Here is a 26,312-nt window from a genome sequence, read left to right on the forward strand (position 1 = left end):
GCGACACAGAATGCCCCTCGGCAAGTAGCCACTGCTCTGGTAGAATGAGCACGCAGAAAATCAGGAGCAGCTAAACCCTGCGAATGAAAAGCGTAAAGAATTGCTTCGTTTAACCCCCTTATTATGTGCAGAGAAATGAATTAGTAAGTTCTCAGACTTCCTGAAGGTTTTGGTGCGCTCCAGATTAGGGTTGAGCCGATCTTGACTTTTCAGGATCGATTTTAAAATCCGATTTCCGATCATTTTTCATTCGAACTCGATCTCGATCCCCATGCAAGTCAATGGGATTTTTTTTTATTAATCGTTGATCGGATTTTAAAAACAATCCTACCCCCTGGTGTCCACTTACCTCCAGAGATGGCTGGTCCTGTGCCCCGTGCCTTCATTCTTCGCCTCGCTGCTGCTCCATGCTGCTCTTCTCTCTTCGCTGCACCCTCCCTGCCAGGTTAGGAGAGTGTGGGCAGGTTAGGAGAGTGTGGGCGGGTACTGGAAGGGGAGACGTCACGTCTCCCCGCCCTGTACCCGCCCACACTCTAAGCCACAAGCCCTGCCTACCTAGCGCTTTAAACACTAACCTGGGAGTCGGGGCAGCGAGGCAAGAAGTAGGGCACCGGAGCAGCCATCTCTAGAGGTAAGTAGCTGCTAAAGATTTAGTTTAGCCTTCCATTCGAATGAATGGAGGCAGCCGGCGTGCAGGGGGTTAAGGCTGTGTGTCGGCTGCTTCCATTCATTCCTATGGAACTGCAGTGGAGCCTTCACACTGAATATACAGCGTATATTCAGTGTGAAGGCTAAGCAAAGCATTGTGGGAAAAATCACCAATCTCGATCCCACATATCGATTCCGATGGCGATCGTGAAATTTTCTCGATCGGAATCCGATCTTTTCCGAACATGACCGCTCAACCCTACTCCAGATAGATACACAGGCCTCTTACCGAGTCTAAGGTACGCAATTTCTCTTCTTCCTCGGAACAAGAAGAAAAAAATCATGGTAAAGAAATCACCTTGTTTTATGTTATGCCCGGATGGCGCCTACGGCAAAAATCCTTGCAAAAAGTGGAACTGCCCCCTGTCAGAAAAGAAGGCGAGGTAGGGATCAGAGGCTGCTAAGGCCTGGAGCTCCCCAACCCTCTTAGCAGAGGTTATGGCTAAGAGGAAAGATACCTGATAGGTTAGGTACTTCAGGTCTACCTACTGAAGAGGTTCAAATGGAGCGACACAAAGCCCCTGAAGAACTTTAGCCAAATCCCATTGCGGAACAGGAATCTGAACAGAAGGTCGGAGCCTAGAAGCTCCTTTCAAGAATTGGGAGATTAGATGGTTCTGGGATAACCATATACCTAATGAAGCAGATAGAGCGGCAACACATGCCTTTAAGGTAGCAGGAGTAAGGCCTTTATCCAGGGCATTTTGTAGGAACTCCAGAATAGAAACCAATGAAAAGTTTTCCAGCCGCTTCTCCAAACACCAATTCTGATAGATTTTCCAAATCCTCTGATAACTTCTGTTTGTAGATTCTGCTCTAGAACAGGCTAACGTTCTGCAGACGGCCTGAGACAATCCTCCATGTCTGCATAGGGAGCAGTCAACCTCCAGGCTGTCAGGTTGAATCGTTTCAGGTCCTGGCAGAGCCGGTCTCCTTGGGTTACCAGGTTCTGACCATAATGGCAGTGACTCTACTTCCATGGCTGTGACTGCAGCACAGGAGAGCGCGCACGGGCATTGACAAAAACAACCGGAAGCTGACACAGCGCCCATAGCAAATGAAATGACTGCTTTTAGTTTCTGCACTGGACACAGAGGAAAAGCTGGAGAGGACTCGGCACCTTACTGCAGGGCAAAGAGTGAGCTGCAACACAGCAGAAGAATGTCAGCAACAGCCTGCAAAAGCTAGTAAGACGAAAGACAAAGGGGAATAAAGAAGACTTTAAGACTCCTTCTTCCAAACCATACAGGAGGCCACAGAGCCTCCAACTCCTGTCCCAACACACAGGACAGAAAATAACACGTGGGGGAGGAGGGGTCTCTCTGACCTCTTATAGGGAGAGGGATTTGACTAACAGTTCCCCTGTCCTGACAGCACACAGGGGCAGGAACCCCATATACAACACATCACTCATCAGCCAACATACAAGGGGGGGACCCAAAAGTTTCCAGAAAAGTTGTTTTTGAAGCGTGTATTTATTTATTTTTGTATAAAATTCCTTCAATCTCCTTCATAGTTCTCTCCTTTAGCGGCAATACACTTGTCAAATCTCGTCTGCCATTGTTCAAAACATCTACTTTGATGTGTGCAAGCGCCTCTGTCGTTTTCCTCTTCACCTCCTCCACATCAGCAAAACGCTTCTCCTTGAGGTTCCTCTTCATTCGTGGGAATTAAAAAAAGTCACTGAGAGCCGTATCGGGTGAATAGGGTGGGTGGGGCAAGACAGCCATGCCGTTTCTTGCCATGACAGTGGTCACCGAGATGGCGGTGTGGGCTGGGGCATTGTCGTGGTAGAAAAACCAATCACCAGACTGCCACATTTCGGGCCTTTTTCGCCGCACACTGTTGCGCAACCTCTTGAGAACCCCCAAGTAGAAAACCTGGTTGACGGTCTGACCTGTTGGAACGAATTCCGAGTGCACAATCCCTTTCGCATCAAAAAAACAAATGACCATTGTCTTCCCATTGGACTTCACTTGACAAGACTTTTTGGTGCGGGGCGAGGATGGCGTCTTCCAGTGGCGTGATTGTTGTTTGGTCTCCGGGTTGTAAGCATAGCACCAAGACTCATCTCCCGTAATAATTTTAGAAAAAAATTCTGGGTCGGTTTCGGCATGTTCTTTCATGACACGGCACTTTCATGGTTTCGATGCGACGCTCTTTCTGTTGATCAGTGAAGAGTCGCAGCACAATCTTTGCAGCGATCCGTGACCTGCCCAAATCCTCCGATAAAATGCACTGAATCGGCTCCAACTCACTCCAGACAACTCTTCGATTACCTCAATGGTTCGTCGTCGATCTTCACGCACAAACTCATTGATTTTTTGGACACTTTCGTCCGTTTGGGAAGTTGCCGGACGTCCAGAACGCGGCTGATCATCAATTGACATTTCACCATTTTTAAAGCGGGTGAACCACGAGTAAACTTGAGCTTGGCACACAGCGTCATCCTTGTAAGCGGTCTGCAACATCTGAACGGTTTCCGATGCTTTTTTGCCGAGCAGAAAGCAAAACTTCACAGCCGCGCTGCTCATAAAACTCCTCCATGAAGAAAAACGACGGCTGGACAAAACAGCTCTTACAAGAAAATTCACTGCGGGTAGACGAAACCTTCCGCATCAACGCCGCTTGGCACACTGACTGAGAAGGCGCGGCTGAACAAATAACTAGCTACAGAATCGCGTACTACAACAACTGCGCGCGCAGCAGACTCATTCTGGAAACTTTTGGGTCCCCCCTCGTACAGTCTTATGTCACCCCTCTCTCATGTATACAGTCCCATGTAAGCCCTCTCCTCCTGTATACAGTCCCATGTAAGCCCTTTCCCCCTGTATACACCCCCATGTAAGCCCTCTCCTCCTGTATACAGTCCCATGTAAGCCCTCTCCTCCTGTGTACAGCCCCATGTAAGCCCTCTCCCCCTGTATACACCCCCATGTAAGCCCTCTCCTCCTGTATACACCCCCATGTAAGCCCTCTCCTCCTGTATATACACCCCATGTAAGCCCTCTCCTCCTGTATACACCCCATGTAAGCCCTCTCCTCCTGTATACAGTCCCATGTAAGCCCTCTCCTCCTGTATACAGCCCCATGTAAGCCCTCTCCTCCTGTATACACCCCCATGTAAGCCCTCTCCTCCTGTATACACCCCATGTAAGCCCTCTTCTCCTGTATACACCCCATGTAAGCCCTCTCCTCCTGTATACAGTCCCATGTAAGCCCTCTCCTCCTGTATACAGCCCCATGTAAGCCCTCTCCTCCTGTATACACCCCCATGTAAGCCCTCTCCTCCTGTATACACCCCCATGTAAGCCCTCTCCTCCTGTATACACCCCCATGTAAGCCCTCTCCTCCTGTATACAGCCCCATGTAAGCCCTCTCCTCCTGTATACACCCCATGTAAGCCCTCTCCTCCTGTATACACCCCCATGTAAGCCCTCTCCTCCTGTATACACCCCCATGTAAGCCCTCTCCTCCTGTATACACCCCCATGTAAGCCCTCTCCTCCTGTATACACCCCCATGTAAGCCCTCTCCTCCTGTATACACCCCATGTAAGCCCTCTCCTCCTGTATACACCCCCATGTAAGCCCTCTCCCCCTGTATACACCTCCATGTAAGCCCTCTCCTCCTGTATACACCCCCATGTAAGCCCTCTCCTCCTGTATACAGCCCCATGTAAGCCCTCTCCTCCTGTATACAGTCCCATGTAAGCCCTCTCCTCCTGTATACACCCCCATGTAAGCCCTCTCCTCCTGTATACACCCCCATGTAAGCCCTCTCCTCCTGTATACACCCCCATGTAAGCCCTCTCCTCCTGTATACACCCCCATGTAAGCCCTCTCCTCCTGTATACACCCCCATGTAAGCCCTCTCCTCCTGTATACACCCCATGTAAGCCCTCTCCTCCTGTATACACCCCCATGTAAGCCCTCTCCCCCTGTATACAGCCCCATGTAAGCCCTCTCCTCCTGTATACAGTCCCATGTAAGCCCTCTCCTCCTGTATACACCCCCATGTAAGCCCTCTCCTCCTGTATACACCCCCATGTAAGCCCTCTCCTCCTGTATACACCCCCATGTAAGCCCTCTCCTCCTGTATACACCCCCATGTAAGCCCTCTCCTCCTGTATACACCCCCATGTAAGCCCTATCCTCCTGTATACACCCCCATGTAAGCCCTCTCCTGCTGTATACACCCCCATGTAAGCCCTCTCCTCCTGTATACACCCCCATGTAAGCCCTCTCCTCCTGTATACACCCCCATGTAAGCCCTCTCCTCCTGTATACACCTCCATGTAAGCCCCCTCCTCCTGTATACACCTCCATGTAAGCCCTCTCCTCCTGTATACAGCCCCATGTAAGCCCTCTCCTCCTGTATACACCCCCATGTAAGCCCTCTCCTGTATACACCCCCATGTAAGCCCTCTCCTCCTGTATACACCCCCATGTAAGCCCTCTCCTCCTGTATACAGCCCCATGTAAGCCCTCTCCTCCTGTATACACCCCCATGTAAGCCCTCTCCTCCTGTATACAGCCCCATGTAAGCCCTCTCCTCCTGTATACAGCCCCATGTAAGCCCTCTCCTCCTGTATACACCCCATGTAAGCCCTCTCCTCCTGTATACACCCCATGTAAGTCCTCTCCTCCTGTATACACCCCATGTAAGCCCTCTCCTTCTGTATACACCCCATGTAAGTCCTCTCCTCCTGTATACACCCCATGTAACCCCTCTCCTCCTGTATACACCCCATGTAAGTCCTCTCCTCCTGTATACACCCCCATGTAAGCCCTCTCCTCCTGTATAAACCTCCATGTAAGCCCTCTCCTCCTGTATACACCTCCATGTAAGCCCTCTCCTCCTGTATACACCTCCATGTAAGCCCTCTCCTCCTGTATACACCTCCATGTAAGCCCTCTCCTCCTGTATACACCCCATGTAAGCCCTCTCCTCCTGTATACACCCCCATGTAAGCCCTCTCCTCCCGTATACAGCCCCATGTAAGCCCTCTCCTCCCGTATACACCCCCATGTAAGCCCTCTCCTCCCGTATACACCCCCATGTAAGCCCTCTCCTCCCGTATACACCCCCATGTAAGCCCTCTCCTCCCGTATACACCCCCATGTAAGCCCTCTCCTCCCGTATACACCTCCATGTAAGCCCTCTCCTCCCGTATACACCCCCATGTAAGCCCTCTCCTCCTGTATACACCCCATGTAAGCCCTCTCCTCCTGTATACAGCCCCATGTAAGCCCTCTCCTCCTGTATACAGCCCCATGTAAGCCCTCTCCTCCTGTATACACCCCCATGTAAGCCCTCTCCTCCTGTATACACCCCCATGTAAGCCCTCTCCTCCTGTATACAGCCCCATGTAAGCCCTCTCCTCCTGTATACAGCCCCATGTAAGCCCTCTCCTCCTGTATACACCCCCATGTAAGCCCTCTCCTCCTGTATACAGTCCCATGTAAGCCCTCTCCTCCTGTATACAGCCCCATGTAAGCCCTCTCCTCCTGTATACACCCCCATGTAAGCCCTCTCCTCCTGTATACAGTCCCATGTAAGCCCTCTCCTCCTGTATACACCCCCATGTAAGCCCTCTCCTCCTGTATACACCCCATGTAAGCCCTCTCCTCCTGTATACACCCCCATGTAAGCCCTCTCCTCCTGTATACACCCCCATGTAAGCCCTCTCCTCCTGTATACACCCCATGTAAGCCCTCTCCTCCTGTATACACCCCATGTAAGCCCTCTCCTCCTGTATACACCCCATGTAAGCCCCCTCCTCCTGTATACACCCCCATGTAAGCCCTCTCCTCCTGTATACACCTCCATGTAAGCCCTCTCCTCCTGTATACACCCCATGTAAGCCCTCTCCTCCTGTATACACCCCCATGTAAGCCCTCTCCTCCTGTATACACCTCCATGTAAGCCCTCTCCTCCTGTATACAGTCCCATGTAAGCCCTCTCCTCCTGTATACACCCCATGTAATCCCTCTCCTTCTGTATACAGTCCCATGTAAGCCCTCTCCTCCTGTATACACCCCCATGTAAGCCCTCTCCTGTATACAGCCCCATGTAAGCCCTCTCCTCCTGTATACACCCCCATGTAAGCCCTCTCCTCCTGTATACAGCCCCATGTAAGCCCTCTCCTCCTGTATACACCCCATGTAAGCCCTCTCCTCCTGTATACACCCCATGTAAGTCCTCTCCTCCTGTATACACCCCATGTAAGCCCTCTCCTCCTGTATACACCCCATGTAAGTCCTCTCCTCCTGTATACACCCCATGTAAGCCCTCTCCTCCTGTATACACCCCATGTAAGTCCTCTCCTCCTGTATACACCCCCATGTAAGCCCTCTCCTCCTGTATAAACCTCCATGTAAGCCCTCTCCTCCTGTATACACCTCCATGTAAGCCCTCTCCTCCTGTATACACCTCCATGTAAGCCCTCTCCTCCTGTATACACCTCCATGTAAGCCCTCTCCTCCTGTATACACCCCATGTAAGCCCTCTCCTCCCGTATACACCCCCATGTAAGCCCTCTCCTCCCGTATACAGCCCCATGTAAGCCCTCTCCTCCCGTATACACCCCCATGTAAGCCCTCTCCTCCCGTATACACCCCCATGTAAGCCCTCTCCTCCCGTATACACCCCCATGTAAGCCCTCTCCTCCCGTATACACCCCCATGTAAGCCCTCTCCTCCCGTATACACCTCCATGTAAGCCCTCTCCTCCCGTATACACCCCCATGTAAGCCCTCTCCTCCCGTATACACCCCATGTAAGCCCTCTCCTCCTGTATACAGCCCCATGTAAGCCCTCTCCTCCTGTATACAGCCCCATGTAAGCCCTCTCCTCCTGTATACACCCCCATGTAAGCCCTCTCCTCCTGTATACACCCCCATGTAAGCCCTCTCCTCCTGTATACAGCCCCATGTAAGCCCTCTCCTCCTGTATACAGCCCCATGTAAGCCCTCTCCTCCTGTATACACCCCCATGTAAGCCCTCTCCTCCTGTATACAGTCCCATGTAAGCCCTCTCCTCCTGTATACAGCCCCATGTAAGCCCTCTCCTCCTGTATACACCCCCATGTAAGCCCTCTCCTCCTGTATACAGTCCCATGTAAGCCCTCTCCTCCTGTATACACCCCCATGTAAGCCCTCTCCTCCTGTATACACCCCATGTAAGCCCTCTCCTCCTGTATACACCCCCATGTAAGCCCTCTCCTCCTGTATACACCCCCATGTAAGCCCTCTCCTCCTGTATACACCCCATGTAAGCCCTCTCCTCCTGTATACACCCCATGTAAGCCCTCTCCTCCTGTATACACCCCATGTAAGCCCTCTCCTCCTGTATACACCCCATGTAAGCCCTCTCCTCCTGTATACACCCCCATGTAAGCCCTCTCCTCCTGTATACACCTCCATGTAAGCCCTCTCCTCCTGTATACACCCCATGTAAGCCCTCTCCTCCTGTATACACCCCATGTAAGCCCTCTCCTCCCGTATACAGCCCCATGTAAGCCCTCTCCTCCCGTATACACCCCCATGTAAGCCCTCTCCTCCCGTATACACCCCCATGTAAGCCCTCTCCTCCCGTATACACCTCCATGTAAGCCCTCTCCTCCCGTATACACCCCCATGTAAGCCCTCTCCTCCCGTATACACCCCATGTAAGCCCTCTCCTCCTGTATACACCCCATGTAAGCCCCCTCCTCCTGTATACAGCCCCATGTAAGCCCTCTCCTCCTGTATACAGCCCCATGTAAGCCCTCTCCTCCTGTATACACCCCCATGTAAGCCCTCTCCTCCTGTATACAGCCCCATGTAAGCCCTCTCCTCCTGTATACAGCCCCATGTAAGCCCTCTCCTCCTGCATACAGTCACATGTGAGCCCTCTCCTCCTGTATACAGTCTCTCCCCCTCATATACTGGTACAGCCTGTGGAGGCCCCGCCCCTTCCGGTGACACGCCGGGTCACATGACTAGTGATGAGGAGGACGTGTGTGAGGTAGAGAGGCCCCGCCCCTTCCGGTGACACGCCGGGTCACATGACTAGTGATGAGGAGGACGTGTGTGAGGTAGAGAGTGTCCTGCCCTGAAGAGTGAGGGGGTAAGTGAGGAGAGGAGGTGACCGGGAGCCCCGACACAATATGGGGGAGACCTGGGGGGAGAGAGGGAGGACTACAACTCCCAGCAGGCTGCACATTACTTCTAGGCTCAGGACATGGATTATTATTAGTGTGAATTACGTCCTGTCGCTTCTTCTTCTTTCTCAGATTTTTCCTCTTTCTCATTAACCCCTTCCTGGCGCAGTATTTTCGGTCTCCCCCCCGTCACCTCTCTTCTCTCTTCTCCTTCTCCCTCCTGTTGATACCATTCCCTATTCCCTACAATGTTCCGGATAATATCGCCGCGCCGGGATCTGACCGCTTCTGTTTTATTCTTTGGGTCGGTGCGAAACCAATTTTATATTGCAAGAGATTGTCAAATTGATTGGTGGGGAAAACAACAAAAAAAATGGCAATTTCCGATTTTATGATTTTGTACCTCCGTTATGTTCACAGTACGGGCTGTTTCGGATGTGGAGACGTCTACGTGTGATCTGATGTTTTATATTTAATACTTTTTAATAAATATTTATTTATTTTTAGGGGTTTTTTAATGTCGTCCCCCCCCCCCCCCGGGCTTCAACTTTTGATCATTTTTACGCTCACTGATCAGAAGAAAACTGACAGTCACTGTAACCTCTCAGGCGTCATGGTCATATCTGTCCTTGGTATCTGAGGGGTTAATTATATGTTACTTGGAAGGTGAGGGGTCTGAGGGTGCAGATATCTTTGTACTGCACAAATCTTACAGCCGGTGTCTCTCCTTAATCTAGGACAGAAGTCGGGGAATGTTTAACCCTTCGCTATGCAATGATACCACCGCTGTGACTGGTTAGGTCAGACATTGGCCCATCCCCCAGCATCTAGGTGTAGTCAGTATATGACTTATTTGCGCTATTCTCAGTCAGTGCCATAATAAAGACGTGCTGTAGGTTTAGGGGCCCCAAATCTGGTGACAGGTTCTCTTTAATGCAGAACTGTGGAGTCGCTAGGCCAAACCATTGACTTGAACCTTCCATTTCCACAGACGAACTCCGACTCCTTCATAGATAACCGACAGACATGATCAGTCAGAAGCCGTAAAAAGACTCTAATTCACAAAACAGCAAGTGACTATGACAGTAAATATGTAACAGGCCGCACATTGTCCATGTTATATACAGTAAGTCCCCTCCATTGTATACTCGGAGTAGTCATTTATCACTCCAGACGGGATCTTACCCTCATCCTCCTTGTTCTCCCTCAGGTTCCTCAGATACAAGACGATGGTCCTCTCCATCAGTGACCCACCAGGGATGGCCGAGGCCAGAAACCACATGTCTACCAGGATATTAGAGCTGGCCCTGGAGATCATCTCCTTGATCACTGGAGAGGTGAGAGTCTCACATGACATCACTCTTATCTCTAGGAATAAACCAGGGCAATGACTGGACAGGTGAAGGATTCTTAGACTCTCTGTAGTGACCTGTAGTGTCTCACCATACACAGGATTACACAGTAGTGAAGAAGTCGTCTGGTGAGTGTGTGACACCCCGTGTGTCAGGAGGAGGGAGCAGGACCCCGAGCCCCATCACCGAGCCTCCACCTCATTCACTGAGACATGAGCAGAAGATCCTAGAACTTACCAGCAGGATCACTGAGCTGCTGAGCGGAGAGGTGAGCGCTGCTGGGAATGCTGGGACATTATACAAGAACACCAAGGGAGGGCTCTGGGGATGACTGTGTCATTGTGTTGTCAGGTTCCTATAAGGTGTCAGGATGTCACTGTCTATTTCTCCATGGAGGAGTGGGAGTATTTAGAAGGACACAAGGATCTGTACAAGGAGGTGATGATGGAGGATCAGCAGCCCCTCACATCAGCAGGTAAGAGGAGACCTTCCTGATAGAGGAGACCAGGTATGAGGGTCACCTAGACTCCCCCATCATCTGCTCATCACATATAGACAATGTATTCAGTCACTGTGTATATTTCCTATAGATGGAGCCAGTCCGAGAAATCCACCAGAGAGATGTCCCAGTCCTCCATATTCCCAGGATTGTCCAGAGGATCCAGAGCTGAATGTCCCACTGGATCCTCAGGTAGATGAAGCTGAGATGTCTGTAAAGCCTCTATAGATTGATGCCATGAAGCTTTCTACTACACGTCTCAGCAGCAGTGGAGTGTCCGCTCTATTGGATGATATTGTTGGCTGTGCTTGGTCCTGGCTACAAATGGTTTCTGGTCCCATAATAGATTGTGGCGAACTTCCATCTGTTTGGACATGGACTTGGTAGTTGATCTTTAATGTAGATAAATGTCTAGCTTGTATTAGAGGCTTTCTGGAGGTTTTGACCTTCTCCTGGCTATAAGACAAACTCAGGATCTTCTTTTTCTCAGGTCCTTCATGTTGGATCTTTCCAGGACAGTGATGACAGTAGAGCGACGAGTGGCCTGGAGATCCCCATATCAGTGTCAGAGACTGGTAAGAGCCTTTCATCCATCTTGTGTTTCCTTCTTCCCTTATACATTACAGACTGAGTTTACGTAAATCCTTCTCCCTGCTTTCCAATGGAGGAGATGTATACGGCGCAGATACCTGCTGAGCTTTCTCTGGTTTCCTCCTCCAGTCAGTCGGATCAGTCGATATCCACATGTTGTTTCACTAGAAGGCTCAGGGGGAGATCATTGGAGACTTTCTATTCTCAGACAGGACAGATAGTTACTGTGGGCTTCTATAATACTGGGAGAACTGATAGGAAATCCAGAGATATCTCTTCATCATATTGAAATGGATATTCTAGATTTAGTTATTCTGGTGTTCAATGAACATCCGAGAAATTCAGTTCAGGCACAGAGAAGACTTGATGATAGAGACAGCGGACAGACAGTCACTGGTGTGTTGTAGGGCGGGGGTCATGTAATTGGTGTCCTTGGCATAAAGATGTTACCGAAAGCCAAGTCATAGAAACATAGAAGATTGATGGAAGAAAAAGACCATGTGGTTCACCAAGTCTAGAGAAAACAAGAGAGGACCCAAGACCGAACCCTGAGGAACTCCGCGAGCAAGAAGAGACAGAGGCAGGAAATGATTCAGAATCAATGTGTGGCCAGAAAAGTTGGAAGAAATCTAAGTAAGCCGAATGGAGTGTAGCATAGTATTCCTCATTTTATGAACTGAGCCTGACGCAGGGCGAGATATATTCTTGCAAATTCACTTAATTGGGACCACTGAAGATGGCCAAAGTGTTGTACTCCGATATCTCTGGAACTCTCCTTAAAGTGCAGTGGAGCGCTGTGTCGTCTCGTCCTGCACAGGCCTACGTTCAGCCTGGTTTCAGTTAGGCTCAGTTCACAGTGGCAGGAAAACACTGGATTTGTGGGGGTCCTATAGATAGTGGACACATGCTTTTAATGGTTTTACCCCTAATGGTTGATCTAGTATCAGTCACTGGTAAATGTGGAGCAGTGTAAGACTGCCTATTGTAATATTACATTGTGTACATGGGATTAGTAATCTACCCCATATAGTATTAGTTACTGTGATAAATCAGGAGCAGTACAAGGCTGTCTAACGTAATATTACATTGTGTACTATTACACAGGATTAGTAATCTACCCCATCTAGTAGTAGTCACTGTGATAAATCTGGAGCAGTACAAGACTGTCTAACGTAATATTACATTGTGTGCTATTACACAGGATTAGTAATCTACCCCATCTAGTAGTAGTCACTGTGATAAATCTGGAGCAGTACAAGACTGTCTAACGTAATATTACATTGTGTGCTATTACACAGGATTAGTAATCTACCCCATCTAGTAGTAGTCACTGTGATAAATCTGGAGCAGTACAAGACTGTCTAGTATAAATGAAGTGTCTAATGTATGGTTTAGGATCTACCTCCTGTATCCTTAGAGGTTGGGGGTTGTGGCTGATGGCTATGGGAGAGTTTTATGAAGGGGTCAGACTTCTGGACTAGTTAACGCCATTTAATGCCGTATAAAACACTTTCTGTTAAGTCTGGGCGGTTATGCCAAAAAATAAAACCTGGATGATTTTCAACCCAATGAACATTTTGACACTTGATTTTATTTTTGAAAGCCTTGAAAAAAGGAAAAAAAAAATATTTTAGTTGAGAAATTCTGACACCCATAACTTTTTTTTGTGTCTCTTCAGATGTAAGGTGCCATATATATATCTTTTTTTTTTTGTGGCACAAGATGTAGTGTTAATTCCTACCATTTTGTGGAATACTTGGTGTCTTGATCACCCAATTAATTTATTTTTTTGGGGGGAGGCTAAATGGTGAGATAATGGAGGTTCTGTTTTGTTTCTTGTGTTTTTTAAACACTACACTGTTCATTGTGTGGGATAAACCTTTTTATAGTTTGGCTACTTTTGGATGTCTAATGTGTTTATTTTATGCATTGTATAGAGAGGGGGCAATTCTAATTTTTAGATATATTTTATTAATGGGGTTATGGTTATACAGGGTTCGGCCGGGAGATATGGATAATTTGGATGATTGATATAACACTTACACACTCATTTTTCAACAAAACTCATATTTTATTTTTCCAATGTGTTACTTGGATGTCGCCATTACAAAAATAAAAAAAAATTAAAACATTGATTACGGCCGAATGTCCAGGGCTGGCTTCAACTGCTTAACGCACCCTTTCGATGTTTTCCGGGGTCCGTACCGTTCGGTCACATCCTCGTGCAGTTCCAGGTCTTGAACTTGTTCGTTGAAAGTAATTCACCCACTTCATTATCATGTCAAACTTCGGAACACGACCATGACGGCCAACACTGAAATGATTCCGGAAACGTCTCTGTGTTTGAATGACAGAACGGTCCGTTTCAATAAAGGTGTTTACACGGACACACGACGCTCTATCCACCACGTCTCCATTGCTACTAAAATGGCGGCTCCTGACGAGCAGATACCCTCACTCTTTATCCACCAAGGTTATCCCCACCTTGTGTGGCGCCCCGTTCAAATCATCCATACCTCCCTGCCTAACCCTGTACTTTGAAAATAGCTGCTGGGGTCTGACTACTGAGCCCCCCATTGATTTTGAGAACGGGGGATTTTTACCCTGGTGAATGTAGCTGCAGTGAACTCAGACATTCACATTGATGGTAATACAGGGGAGGAGTGACCTTTGCTCACCATAGCTACATTCACAGTGGGGATAAAATACCCCCTTTTCTAGGATCGTTGGGGGCCTGGCCCTCACCTATCAGTAATTCGATCTCCGCAGTTGTATTACTATGACTATTCACTAACCAAGATGTCAGATCTCTGATCGTGGACACTAACCCCGGATCTCCGCTTTGTAATACAGACCTGACAGTTATGGCAGTCACTCTGGTTCTGAGTGGACACCAAACAAGACAGAGCAGAAAGGGCGAGAATTGATTATTTTAACAGGATTGTTAAACTCTTTAAGGGCGATTTAATTCATTAATCATCCATTAATGCTTTTAGGCTACCATAGAGAGATACAAGTCATTGTGTGAGCTTTACAGGATACCGCCATGATTTATCAATCTCTTCATGCCATGTGTATGAGATGACTGGATATCGCGTCACCTTCATGTTCACCAGGTCAAGATGAACATAGTCTGTGTGAATACAGCACATAGTACATGTATGTTCTAGGCCTGACTCTAATCTGTGACTATATTTTCCCACGTTACTCTTTGTATAAATATCAATTATTTTTTTTGGAATTTCTTTTCTAGGTGAAGATGAGATAAGTGACTGCCATGGACACTCCATGTTATGTCCTCGTCATGGAGGAGAAGAGGATCAACCACAAACTGAACATCATCCGGGGAAAAATTTTGTATGTTCTGAATGCGGAAAACATTTTCAAAAGAAACCTTATCTCTATAGTCACATGAAGGTTCACATAGCGGATCAGCGTCTTACATGTACAGAATGTGGGAAATCTTTTAGCAGGAAATTGACTCTCGTTGAGCATCAGAGAATTCACACAGGAGAGAAGCCCTTTCTATGTACTGAATGTGGGAAATGTTTTACCTATAAATCAGACCTTGTTAAACATCAGAGAATTCACACAGGAGAGAAGCCATATTCATGTGTAGAATGTGGGAAATGCTTTCTGCGTAATGGCGCCCTACAAAGACATCAGAAAGTTCACACAGGGGAGAAGCCATTTTTATGTTCGGAATGCGGAAAATGGTTTACCAGCAAATCCAGTCTCGAATGTCATCAGAGAATTCACACGGGGGAGAAGCCATTTTTATGCACGGACTGCGGAAAACGCTTTACCAGCAAATTATGTCTTGAGAATCACCACAGAATTCACACGGGGGAGAAGCCATATTCATGTGTAGAATGTGGGAAATGCTTTCTGCGTAATGGCGCCCTACAAAGACATCAGAAAGTTCACACAGGGGAGAAGCCATTTTTATGTTTGGAATGCGGAAAATGGTTTACCAGCAAATCCAGTCTTGAATATCATCAGAGAATTCACACGGGGGAGAAGCCATTTCTATGTTTTCACTGCGAAAAACGTTTTACAAGTAAATCGTGTATGGAGAACCATAAGAGGATTCACACAAGACTGAAGACTTTTTAATGCTCAGATTGTGAGAAACAGTTTAGTCACAAATTAAAGAGGTTTTCTGGCTCCGAGTAGTTTCTTACAATGATCCAGAAGATCCGGATCGGCTGCATAGAGTGGACTCTTCATAAAACTACATGTACAAACAGGCGTGTGGAGACCAAGTTGGGACCAATTTGGGAGGAGTCCAATTTCAAAACATAATTTAAAATAATTAATCATTTTATTATTCTAGTATCAATATTATATAGTTAGCTATATAGTCATAGGAATTCTATCACTAGTTTACTGCTCCTGACCAGCCATGAGCTGTCCGTCATTTATGAACGAATCAGAGCAGGAGTCTGCCTCAGTGTAGGGAAAAATAAAGGAGTGGTTGTGCCAACTGACTCCCCAACCCTTGGTGCAAACAGTATTTAACTTCTCTGTGGACAGACTCACGTGTTCTTTTCATAATGGTAGATGTCCTGCACAAACTGATCGAGTGGAAAGTAACTATAACCAAAGAGTGATTGATTCTGTCCAAAGACTTGTTTCCACTCGGATAAGTTGTTCACAAAACAGATTTAGAGGACTATATATATCTATAATACATAGTGTATGACACTGTCAGGACTCCTAGGACTGTATATATCTATAGTACATAGTGTGTGACACTGTCAGGGCTCCTAGGACTGTATATATCTATAATACATAGTGTGTGACACTGTCAGGGCTCCTAGGACTGTATATATCTATAATACATAGTGTGTGACACTGTCAGGGCTCCTAGGACTGTATATATCTATAATACATAGTGTATGACACTGCCAGGGCTCCTAGGACTATATATATTTATAATACATAGTGTATGACAATGTCAGGGCTCCTAGGACTACATATATATCTATAATACATAGTGTATGACACTGTCAGGGCTCCTAGGACTGTATATATCTATAATACATAGTGTATGACACTGTCAGGGCTGCTAGGACTGTATATATCTATAATACATAGTGTATGACACTGTCAGGGCTCCTAGGACTATATATAGCTACAGTCCTATGAATAAGTTTGTGCCCCCCCTATTAATCTTAATCATTTTTAGTTCTAAATATTTTGGTGTTTGCCATGTCATTCTGATCTATCTAATAACTGATGGACACAGTAATATTTCAGGACTAGATCCTCCTTTTGCCTCTAGTCGCTTCCTGTTGCTGTTAATCAGTTCCTGGATCCTGGGTGAAGGGATTTTGGACCATTCCTCTTTACAAAACAATTCAAGTTCAGTTCAGTTTGATGGTGGACGAGCATGGACAGCCCACTCTCAAATGATCTGAAAACAAAGATTGTTCCACATAGTTGTTCAGGGGAAGGATACAAAACGTTGTCTCAGAGATTTAACCTGTCAGTTTCCACTGTGAGGAACATAGTAAGGAAATGGAAGACCACAGGGACAGTTCTTGTTAAGCCCAGAAGTGGCAGGCCAAGAAAAATATCAGAAAGGCAGAGAAGAATGGTGAAAAGAGTTAAGGACAATCCACAGACACCTCCAAAGAGCTGCAGCATCATCTTGCTGCAGATGGTGTCACTGTGCATCGGTCAACTATACAGCGCACTTTGTAAAAGGAGAAGCTGTATGGGAGAGTGATGAGAAAGAAACCGTTTCTGCAAGCACGCCACAAACAGAGTCGCCTGAGGTATGCAGCCAGCTTCAATTTGGAAGAAGGACCTGTGGACTGATGAAACAAAGATTGAGTTGTTTGGTCATACAAAAAGGCGTTATGCATGGCGTCCAAAAAAAACAGCATTCCAAGAAAAACACTTGCTACCCACTGTAAAATTTGGTGGAGGTTCCATCATGCTTTGGGGCTGTGTGGCCAATGCCGGCACCGGGAATCTTGTTAAAGTTGAGGGCCGCATGGATTCCACTCAGTATCAGCAGATTCTTGAGAATAATGTTCAAGAATCAGTGACGAAGTTGAAGTTACGCCGAGGATGGAGATTTCAGCAAGACAATGATCCAAAACACCGCTCCAAATCCTCAGGCATTCATGCAGAGGAACAATTACAATGTTCTGGAATGGCCATCCCAGTCCCCAGACCTGAATATCATTGAACATCTGTGGGATGATTGGAAGCGGGCTGTCCATGCTCGGCCACCATCAAACTGAACTGAACGCGAATTGTAAAGAGGAATGGTCCAAAATCCCTTCATCCAGGATCCAGGAACTGATTAACAGCTACAGGAAGTGACTAGAGGCAAAAGGAGGAGCTACTAAATATTACTGGCACTTTTCTGTTGGGGTGCCCAGACTTTTGCACCGGTCAAATTTTGGATTAATGCATATTGCACATTTTCTGTTAGTACAATAAACCTCATTCCAATCCTGAAATATTACTGTGTCCATCAGTTATTAGATAGATCAGACTGACATGGCAAACACCAAAATATTTACACCTAACAATGATTAAGATTAACCCCTTAAGGACCCGGCCATTTTTTGGTTTTGCATTTTCGTTTTTCCCGCCTCACATTTCAAGAGCCATAACTTTTTCATTTTTCAGTTCACAGAGTCACATGATGGCTTATTGTTTGCGGGACAAATTGTACTTTGTAATGGCATCATTCAATATGCTGTGCAATGTACTGGGAAGCTGGAAAAAAATTCAGAATGAGGTGCAATTGGAGAAAAAATGCATTTGCGCCATTTTCTTATGGGTTTAATTTTTACAGCGTTCACTGTTTGGTACAAATGACATGTTACCTGTGTTCTACGTGTCAGTACGAACGCGGTGATACCAAATTTATATAGTATTTGAAATGTTTTGATACTTTTAAAAAAATGATAAACTTTGCAAAATAGAAAAAAAAATTTGTGTCATCATGTTCTAACACCTGTAACTTTTTCATATTTCCATGTATGGAGCTGGTTGTGGTGTCTTTTTATGCGGGACAAGATGACGTTTCTATTGATACCATTTGGGGAAAGATCTGATGGTTTGATCACTTTTTATTCAATTTTTTATAGGAGGCAAAGTGTTGAAAAAAACGCTTTTTGGCTGTTTTTATTTTTTTTGCCGCTACGCCGTTCGCAGTACGGGATAAATGTTTTAATACTCTAATAGTTCGGGCATTTTGGAGCGCGGGGATACCTAATATGTTTATGTTTAATGTTCTTTAATTACTTTTATAGCTAATCTAGGGAAAGGGGGGTGATTTGAACTTTTATATTTTTTTTATTTTTTTAATACTTTTAAAAACTTTTTTTTTTCTTCTGTTACATTTATGATCAGACCCCTTAGGTACCTTGAAACCTAGGGGGTCTGATCGCTCATACTATTCACTGCAATACTACAGTATTGCAGTGAATAGGAAAATCGCAGCACTTCTATTAGAGGCTGCCTCTGGCATCGTCTAATAGATCTCGGGCAGAGACAAGCCTGGAAGCCTTCAATAGTCACAGGCTGTCATAGCAACCGATCACCGCCCTCATGTGACGTTCAGGAGGGCGGCGATCGGCGAAACATGGCGGCGCCCATGCCGCCGGCGCCGTTTACACACTGCGGTCACGTTTGACCGCAGTGTGTAAAGGGTTAACAGCAGCGATCGGCTCGGGCACCGACCGCTGCTGTTATTGGCAGGTCCTGGCTGTATTATACAGCCGGCATCTGCCGTGTATGGAGCGAGCTCAGCGTGTGAGCTCGCTCTATACATCCCCATGCGACCCATGACGTACAGTTACGTCAAGGGTCGCTAAGGGGTTAATAGGGGGGCACAAACTTTTTCATAGGACTGTATAAGATGAATAATAGGGAGGGAAGCCTTGTGCTGCTGTTATGACTAAGGGAAAACAGTTTATCTACATAAACCACCATTCCCTGTCGTCATACAGCAGCTCAATGTGGGGAGATGTCAAGTAATCCCCTTAGGGAGAGTTTCCTCAACTTAACTTTCAGAGCTCAAGACAGAACGGACAAAGGCTGTCGCGTCTGAAGCACGTGAGCTCAGCCTATAGTGCTTCACGAAATTGTTGTGAGATGACCATGAAGCTGCCGAGCAAATCTGTTCCAAAGGTACTGCCTTCTTCTCCGCCCATGTAGTTGTGACCGCCCTCGTGGAGTGAGCCCTTAGATAACCTGGAGGAGAAAGACCTTGGGAGGAGAAAGCCAACTGATGGCTTCACTAACCCATCACAAAATCGAGGATTTAGAAGCCTCCTGGCCCCTCAATTTCCCTGCTAAATTAATCAAGAGATTTTCAGATCTCCTGAAAGCTTCCGTGCGTTCTAGGTAGATGCGCAAGCACCTACCCAAATCAAGTGAATGAAGCCTTTCCTCCTCAGGTGAGGAGGGCGCAGGAAAAAAGACTGGCAAAGATATAAGCTGATTCAGATGTGCCAGTGAAGGAACTTTGGGTTTGAATTCAGGCAAAATCGCAATTGTACCCTGTCTTCAACGAAAGAGATATAGGGTTCCTCGGATGAGAGCGCCTGAAGCTCTCCCACTCTCTTGGCTGAAGTAATTGCAAGCAAGAAAGTCGTCTTATATGCCAGGAACTACAGATCCACCTGATCTAGTGACTCAAATGGGGAGTCGCAAAGATCCGAAAAGTCCTAAGGTCCCACTCCTGAACCGGCGCTGAGACAGCAGATCTGATCCTCGTTGCGCCCTTTAGAAAATTACCAACTAAAGGGTGTTGAGTTAAACGCCTCCTCAGATAGGCGGACAGGGCTGCCACATGTACCTTCAAGGTAGAGGGGGCCAGTCCTCTGTCTAGGCCCTCCTGTAGAAAGTCCAAATTCGACCCCACCGAGGGGTTAGTAGAAACAATCCTGCGTTCAGAGCACCAAGCTTCGAAGATCTGCCAGATCCTGTGATAATTCTTGTTGGTGGAATCCGCTCTTTCATGGGCAAGCGTTTTCAGGACGGCCTCTGACAGTCCACTATTCAGTAATAGGGACTGGTCAACCTCCAGGCTGTCAGGTTGAATCTCACCAGATCCTGGCATCTCTGTCCACCTTGAGTGACCAGGTCTGGGAGAGGGAGAAGCCTCCAGTAAATGCCTTGACTTATCTGTATGAGCTGGGCAAACCAAGTCCTTTTGGCCAGAACGGGATGATGGCAATCGCCTAGACTTGGTCCTGTCCTATTTTCATCAATACCCTGGGTATGATGGGAACTGGAGGGAATATGTAGACTAGCCTGAACCTCCATGGGATGGACAGGGCATCCACTGCCAAGGGATCGTCCTTCTGATACCGAGAGCAGAACTTCTCTACCTTGGCGTTGAGTCGGGTTGCCATGAGATCGACTGCTGGAAGGCCCCACATCTGGACAATACGTTGGAACACCTCTGGATTGAGGGACCATTTTCCTGATACGGTAATACCTCAACTCAACCGATCCGCTTCTATGTTCAGAGAGCCCTTGATGAGAACAGCGGTCAACTGGGTCAGGTTCGTCTTGGCCCAGGCAAATATCAGATTTGTCACTTTCAGGAGAACTCTGGACCTGGTACCTCCCTGTTTGTTTAGGTACAACACTGGCGTTATGTTGTCTGTTCGCACTTTGACAGCCTTCCCCTTGAGGTATGGGGCGAAGTCCACAAGTGCCAGGTATATCGCCCTTGAGTTCCCTCTGATTGGAGGATCCCTCTTTTGGGCAGCTCCAATACCCTTGAACAGTCCTCTCGTCCAGATGGGCTCCCCATCCTGTCTTGGATGCATCTGTTGTCAACGGAGTCCAAACTGGTTGGACTAAGGACCTTCCGTCTTTCAGGTGTATTCACCATCTGAGGGAAAGATGGGTACCGGGAGAAAGGCAGATCTTTTTGTGCAACCCCTGTGGAGACCTGTCCCAGGTGCTCAACACTTCCTTCTGGAGGGGAAACAAATGCCATAAAGCCCAAGGGACTGCTCTGGTCGAGGATGACATAAGGCCGAGGCTTCTCCTGGTGGTTCTGACAGATACCCGCCGTGTTTTGTAGAGAAAACGGCCAGCAGCCTGAATTCTCAATCTCCTTGGGATGGAAAGTGAGATCTGCAGGGTCTCTGAGTCCAGAAGGAATCCTAGAAACTTCCTCCGGGTGGATGGTGTCACCTCTGATTTCTCCCAATTGATTAGCCACCGTAACCTCTACAGGAAGGAGGTGGCTAACAGAAGATGACGGAGGTCTGGGAGTGACCGAGCTTTTATAAGCCAGTCGTCCAGATAGGAAACTATGAACAGGCCCTGAAGCCTGAGAGCGGCGGTGACTGGAGCCACCACCTTGGTGAAGGTGTGAGGAGTGGATGAAATGCCGAAAGGTAGAGCGGCCAACTGGTAACTAGTAAGGCCCAGAGCCTCCAGAGGAGGGAACTCCTATAGGGAAGGGACGTGGCCACCTGCTGCCAACAGAGCCCTGCACTCCAAAACATAATGAGAACAAAAAAGGGGCTCAGAACCTTGAGACCCTGCAAGAAAAGCAGGGATAAAACATAAAGATCTTGCCCCACAAGCAAGGAGCTGGCCGCAAGGTGCGGGGAGCTAACCAACACCGCCAAAGGCCCGCCCCTCACCAGACAGACGACCTAGCAGTAGGCTGGAAGTGGAGCAGTGACTGGAAGTAGGCCGCAAGATCCTGCCACTAAGGTAAGCGGCAAGTAAGCCAAACTACGCTGCAAGCGCGGCTGGAACAAGGCCGCAAGTGCAGCCCAACCAAGGCCAAAACAAGGCCGCAAAAAACGTGGTCTAACCGTAAGCGGGCGGAAGCCTAACCGGATCAGGCCGCACTGCGGCTAACTGACCAGATACACAGCCCGCAAAACTGAACTTTCTTCTCTCATTTCTGCCCTAGACAGAAAAATCAAAGAAGATAAACAAAAGAAAACGGACCGGGACCTCGTACACACGCCGAGGAAAGGTAACAAAACCCGGTCAAGGAGGACACAAAGTCCTCTCCACCTGTCCTACCGTCCGAAGGACAGAAAAACACACGTGGGGGGGAGGTCTCTGTGCCCTCTTATAGGGCCTAGTCATGCATATTGAAATTAATTGCTGATTAAAAGTTCACTTGAGACAAATTGCAAAGGTTTCCGGTTTGTCAAAAATCAAAACTTTTCGGAAATTCGAGTTGAAACTGGTGTGTTGAGGTCAAATGAGCTGCAGTTGGGCCTGAAAATGTGACATGGATTGTAAGCGGCATAGTGATTAGCGAATCTGTCATTTCTGGTTGTACAGTCCCTTAGTCCTAGCATCATGTGACTACAGGACAGAAGAGTCACCCTAGATGTGGAGCTCACAGCAACGTACCGTACGTCACAATAGTTACTGGAAAATGCAACCGACACACGGATGACGTTCTCCGGCTGAGTCCAGATGTCGGCTTGGTATTACTCATAGTTTTATGCTGCGATCCATTATAACAAAAATGGTGGAACGAGAAAGGAGGAAAAGAAAATATTCTTATACAGGAACCAGTTATCGGTATGCTAAGTGGCCAGTAGATGGCGACATATTACAAGTCTAAGCTATGAGTGACGACCATTTGAATCCAAAGATATATAAGAGAAAGTGCCAGTAACATGTCAGGAAGAGAGCAGAGAAATGACACTTCATAGGGTACAGACTGGCCGGGTCCTTGTACAAAACAGCCAATGAACAAACTGTACACTGCAAAGTACAAAACAATATCAAGAAGAGAAACCCAGAATTCTAATACAGAGATGTAGAGGTAAGGACTGAGCTCAATATACACAACAATAATGGAGGCCGTACTCACCGCAACGCCACTGGAGAGAGGGAAGCGGAAAAATGGAGCATGAGACGAATAAGTCAAATCTAATAGGAATCCAAGACAGGAGATTACACAGGTAGCAGAGGTATTGGTACAAGGCCAAACGGGTAACAGGGACAGAAGCCACCGGCCAACAGATACAGGAGACTGAGTCTACAGGTATCAGAGATATTGCAGAAAGCCCAGAAGCTGCAGATATCAGAGGTATAAATCAGACAACAGGTCGAGCAAACCAATCAGGCTGCACGCAATAGATCACAGACAGACAATGAACATCTTGCTTAGCCCAAGTGAGACAAAAAGAAGGAGACTTAAGTGTATACCGGCCGGCAGGGATTGGCGGGAGGATGTTTGCACATGAGAACGCTCATTTAGAGATGAGCGAACACTGTTCGGATCAGCCGATCCGAACAGCACGCTCCCATAGAAATGAATGGAAGCACCTGTGACGCCGGCCGGCCACCGGCAAAGTCAGCGTCACATGTGCTTCCATTCATTTCTATGGGAGCGTGCTGTTCGGATCGGCTGATCCGAACAGTGTTCGCTCATCTCTACACTAATTCTTAAAGAGACAGCAGAATGCACAGAGGTAGGCGATGTATAGTTGCAGCCATAATTGTTTCAAGACGGACACAATTCTAAGCTTTTTTTTACCCTATTAAAGGGATTCTACCATTAAAACCTTTTTTTTTTGTTGTTGTTTTTTGTGGATAAGACGTCGGAATAGTCTTTGGAAAGGCTACTCATCCCTTACCTTTAAATGTGGTCTCCGCTGCGCCGTTCCTTAGAAATAGCGTTTTTTACCAATATGCAAATGAGTTCTGTCGCAGTGATGGGGCCAGGCCCCAGCGCTCAAAAAGCGATGGGGGCGTACACACCGCTGCCAGAGAATAGCCTCCTTCTTTGTCCGCAGCGTCATCTTCAATGTCTTTTTCCAGCGCAGGGTCGTAACTTCTAGGCATCGGGCCTTGAGCAGAGCAGACTGCACAGGCGTACAGACCACGGGAAAATAACCGCTTGCACAGGCTTCCCGTGGCCTGTGCAGTCTGCTCTTCTAGAAGTTACGAGCGTGCGCCGGAAGAAGACATTGAAGATGACGCTGTTGATGAAGAAGGAGGCAGCGCTGGAGACAATTCTCTGGCAGCGGTGGGGACGCCCTCATTGCTGTTTGAGCGCTGGGGCCCTCCCCCATTGCTGCGAGAAAACTCATTTGCATACCGGTAAAAAATGGTATTTCTAAGGAATGGCGCAGCGGACACCACGTCTAAAGGTAAGAGACGAATAGCCTTTAATGGCACGTACAAGAAGCTTATGTATGTACTCAATATTTCCAGCATATATTTCTACGCCTGTGAACTGGTAGGACAGGCGGAACTTTTCAATGATATAATTAGATATTACCTACCCTATAAGAGCACAAAGGAGACCTCCCCCTTTTCAATTATAAAGAAGAAAAGCTTGTGCTGCTGTTAGGACTAAGGGAAAACAGATTAACAACATAATCAAAGATGCCTATATGTCTTACCAGCAGGGAGGAATCTTAGCTGGACTTTGGCCTAAAAGAAAGACACCTAAGTCTCTCCAGCGAGAAGGTCGGCAGTTCTCCTACTGTTTTTGCAGAAATAATGGTTAATATAAAGGCCGTCTTAAAAAGAGAGGACCTTAAGATCGATCTCCTCCAAGGGCCCGAATGGAGGGGACGAAGATGCCATAAAGCCCATGGAACCGGCTCTGCGTCAGCTGCTAAAAGCCCTAGGACTTTCGTGGCACATGAATATCAGACGTGGATGAACTACAAAGCGAGATGTCGTAATGATTCTTTCTCTTCTGAGAGGAGGTAAGAAAATCCTCGTATGTTCTGACTCTAGGATGAAGCCTAAGAAATTCTTCTAGGTGGATGGTACAATGTCTGACATTTCCAAATGTATCATCCAACCTAGATGCAGGAGAAGGATCACAGTCACCTGAAGATGTTATAAGCCAGTGTTAGGTTTGGGTTCCGCAGGGTCCACTCTCAGCGCCACCTGCGGGTCAGTCTAACCCTCGGCCTCATGTAGTGAGGTGTCTGGAGTGTAAGTCCAAATTTCGGCCTACTGAGCATGCTCAGACCTATTGGAGTCGCTCACAGGCTAAGTGCCACTTCTTGCCTACTGAGCATGAGCAGTGAGGTCATGGCCACCGCCCTGTTGGGCGGGGACTCCCCTTTAAAAAGTGTGAGCCGACGCCCGCCTGGTGCTCACACTTTGAATCCGAAATACTGCAGTTTGTTCATGATAGTACTACAGGGCTAGGCTCCAGTATTCAGGCAGGTGTCAGACTAGGCCTCTGGGTGGGGTCTCCTCTGCCTCTATCTGCTCTGTAGATTAGAACCTGTAAGTCCTGACAGCTCCACACTACGGCTCGGTGCGGTGGTCTCTGTACTAGCCGGTGGACTGGCAGCAGGCCTGGGCTCTCAGATAGCCTCTTTACTGTCAAACTTCCTTCTCTCTCCTGGCTGTTGCAGGAGAAGGTTTAGTTGCCGACCTGGGGTGAGTTAACCCTTGGCAGCCTTGTTTGCTGGTTCAGTTGTACGGAGCTCCTATCCAGTGAAGTAACTGGCAGGGCTTTCCTGCAGCCTGTACACATATAGTCCTGCGTCACGTGTCTGCCAGTGCAGTTTAACTGGTAGGGCACTGTTCAGACACTCAGCCGCCCATCATTGGGCCTGTGGACCTCGCTGCAGTGCCTTGCAGACTAGCGGTTCTGTTGTTTAAAAATATTATTTTTGAATTAATACACAGAACAGTAACAGCCAGTCGTGTAGGTTGGGAACCATGAAGAGTCCTTAAAGTCTGAGGGCGGCTGCAACAGGAGCCACCACCTTGGTGAAGGGGGGGGGGGGCGGAGGAGATGCCGAGGGTAAAGCTGTGAACTGTAGGTGGCTTCTGTGCCTAGCAATGACAACTGATATTCTCAGATATCTCCTGTGGGGAGGAGCGTCCTTCGGATCGAGGGTAGCCAGGACATTGCCATGTTGCATGAAGGAGGTAACAGATCTTATGGTCTGCTGCTGAAACTGCTTTTTGGGATTGAGGTATCTTAGGTCTATTGTCATCCTCAAGTGTCCTGATGGTTTGGGCATCAGGAAAACTGGAGAGTAAACCCCCAATCCTTCTTCA

General features: G+C 47.5%; 3 protein-coding genes across 6 annotated transcripts in view; all 3 read left to right on the forward strand.

The window, feature by feature from the left end:
- The window catches only part of RPL31 (ribosomal protein L31), a 364,588-nt gene that overhangs the window by 292,758 nt on the left and 45,518 nt on the right, over positions 1–26,312 (forward strand). The window lies entirely within an intron of this gene.
- The window catches only part of LOC142196126 (uncharacterized), a 51,267-nt gene that overhangs the window by 9,066 nt on the left and 15,889 nt on the right, over positions 1–26,312 (forward strand). The window lies entirely within an intron of this gene.
- On the forward strand, positions 8,746–15,731 carry LOC142196128 (uncharacterized). Of its 2 annotated transcripts, none has more exons than XM_075266353.1 (8): positions 8,746–8,818; positions 9,844–9,978; positions 10,063–10,189; positions 10,305–10,472; positions 10,556–10,679; positions 10,795–10,895; positions 11,194–11,278; positions 14,548–15,731. In XM_075266353.1, exons 3-8 carry the CDS (start codon positions 10,082–10,084, stop codon positions 15,408–15,410), a joined length of 1,449 nt encoding a protein of 482 aa, XP_075122454.1. In that variant the 5' UTR covers positions 8,746–8,818; positions 9,844–9,978; positions 10,063–10,081; the 3' UTR covers positions 15,411–15,731. The 2 variants fall into 2 exon arrangements, with proteins under 2 accessions (XP_075122454.1, XP_075122455.1); XM_075266354.1 differs by lacking the exon at positions 8,746–8,818 and adding an exon at positions 9,058–9,156.

The sequence above is a fragment of the Leptodactylus fuscus genome, chromosome 2 (genome assembly GCF_031893055.1).
Source record: "Leptodactylus fuscus isolate aLepFus1 chromosome 2, aLepFus1.hap2, whole genome shotgun sequence".
Lineage (NCBI taxonomy): Eukaryota > Metazoa > Chordata > Amphibia > Anura > Leptodactylidae > Leptodactylus > Leptodactylus fuscus.

What these genes read in the sequence shown, in the direction of transcription:
- LOC142196128 (XM_075266353.1), top strand. Translation starts at nt 10,082, where the DNA reads ATGGTCCTCTCCATCAGTGACCCACCAGGGATGGCCGAGGCCAGAAAC. An exon ending in GCAGCCCCTCACATCAGCAG is followed by an intron (nt 10,680 to 10,794) that starts GTAAGAGGAGAC and finishes TATTTCCTATAG; the next exon opens with ATGGAGCCAGTCCGAGAAAT. An exon ending in ATGTCCCACTGGATCCTCAG is followed by an intron (nt 10,896 to 11,193) that starts GTAGATGAAGCT and finishes TCTTTTTCTCAG; the next exon opens with GTCCTTCATGTTGGATCTTT.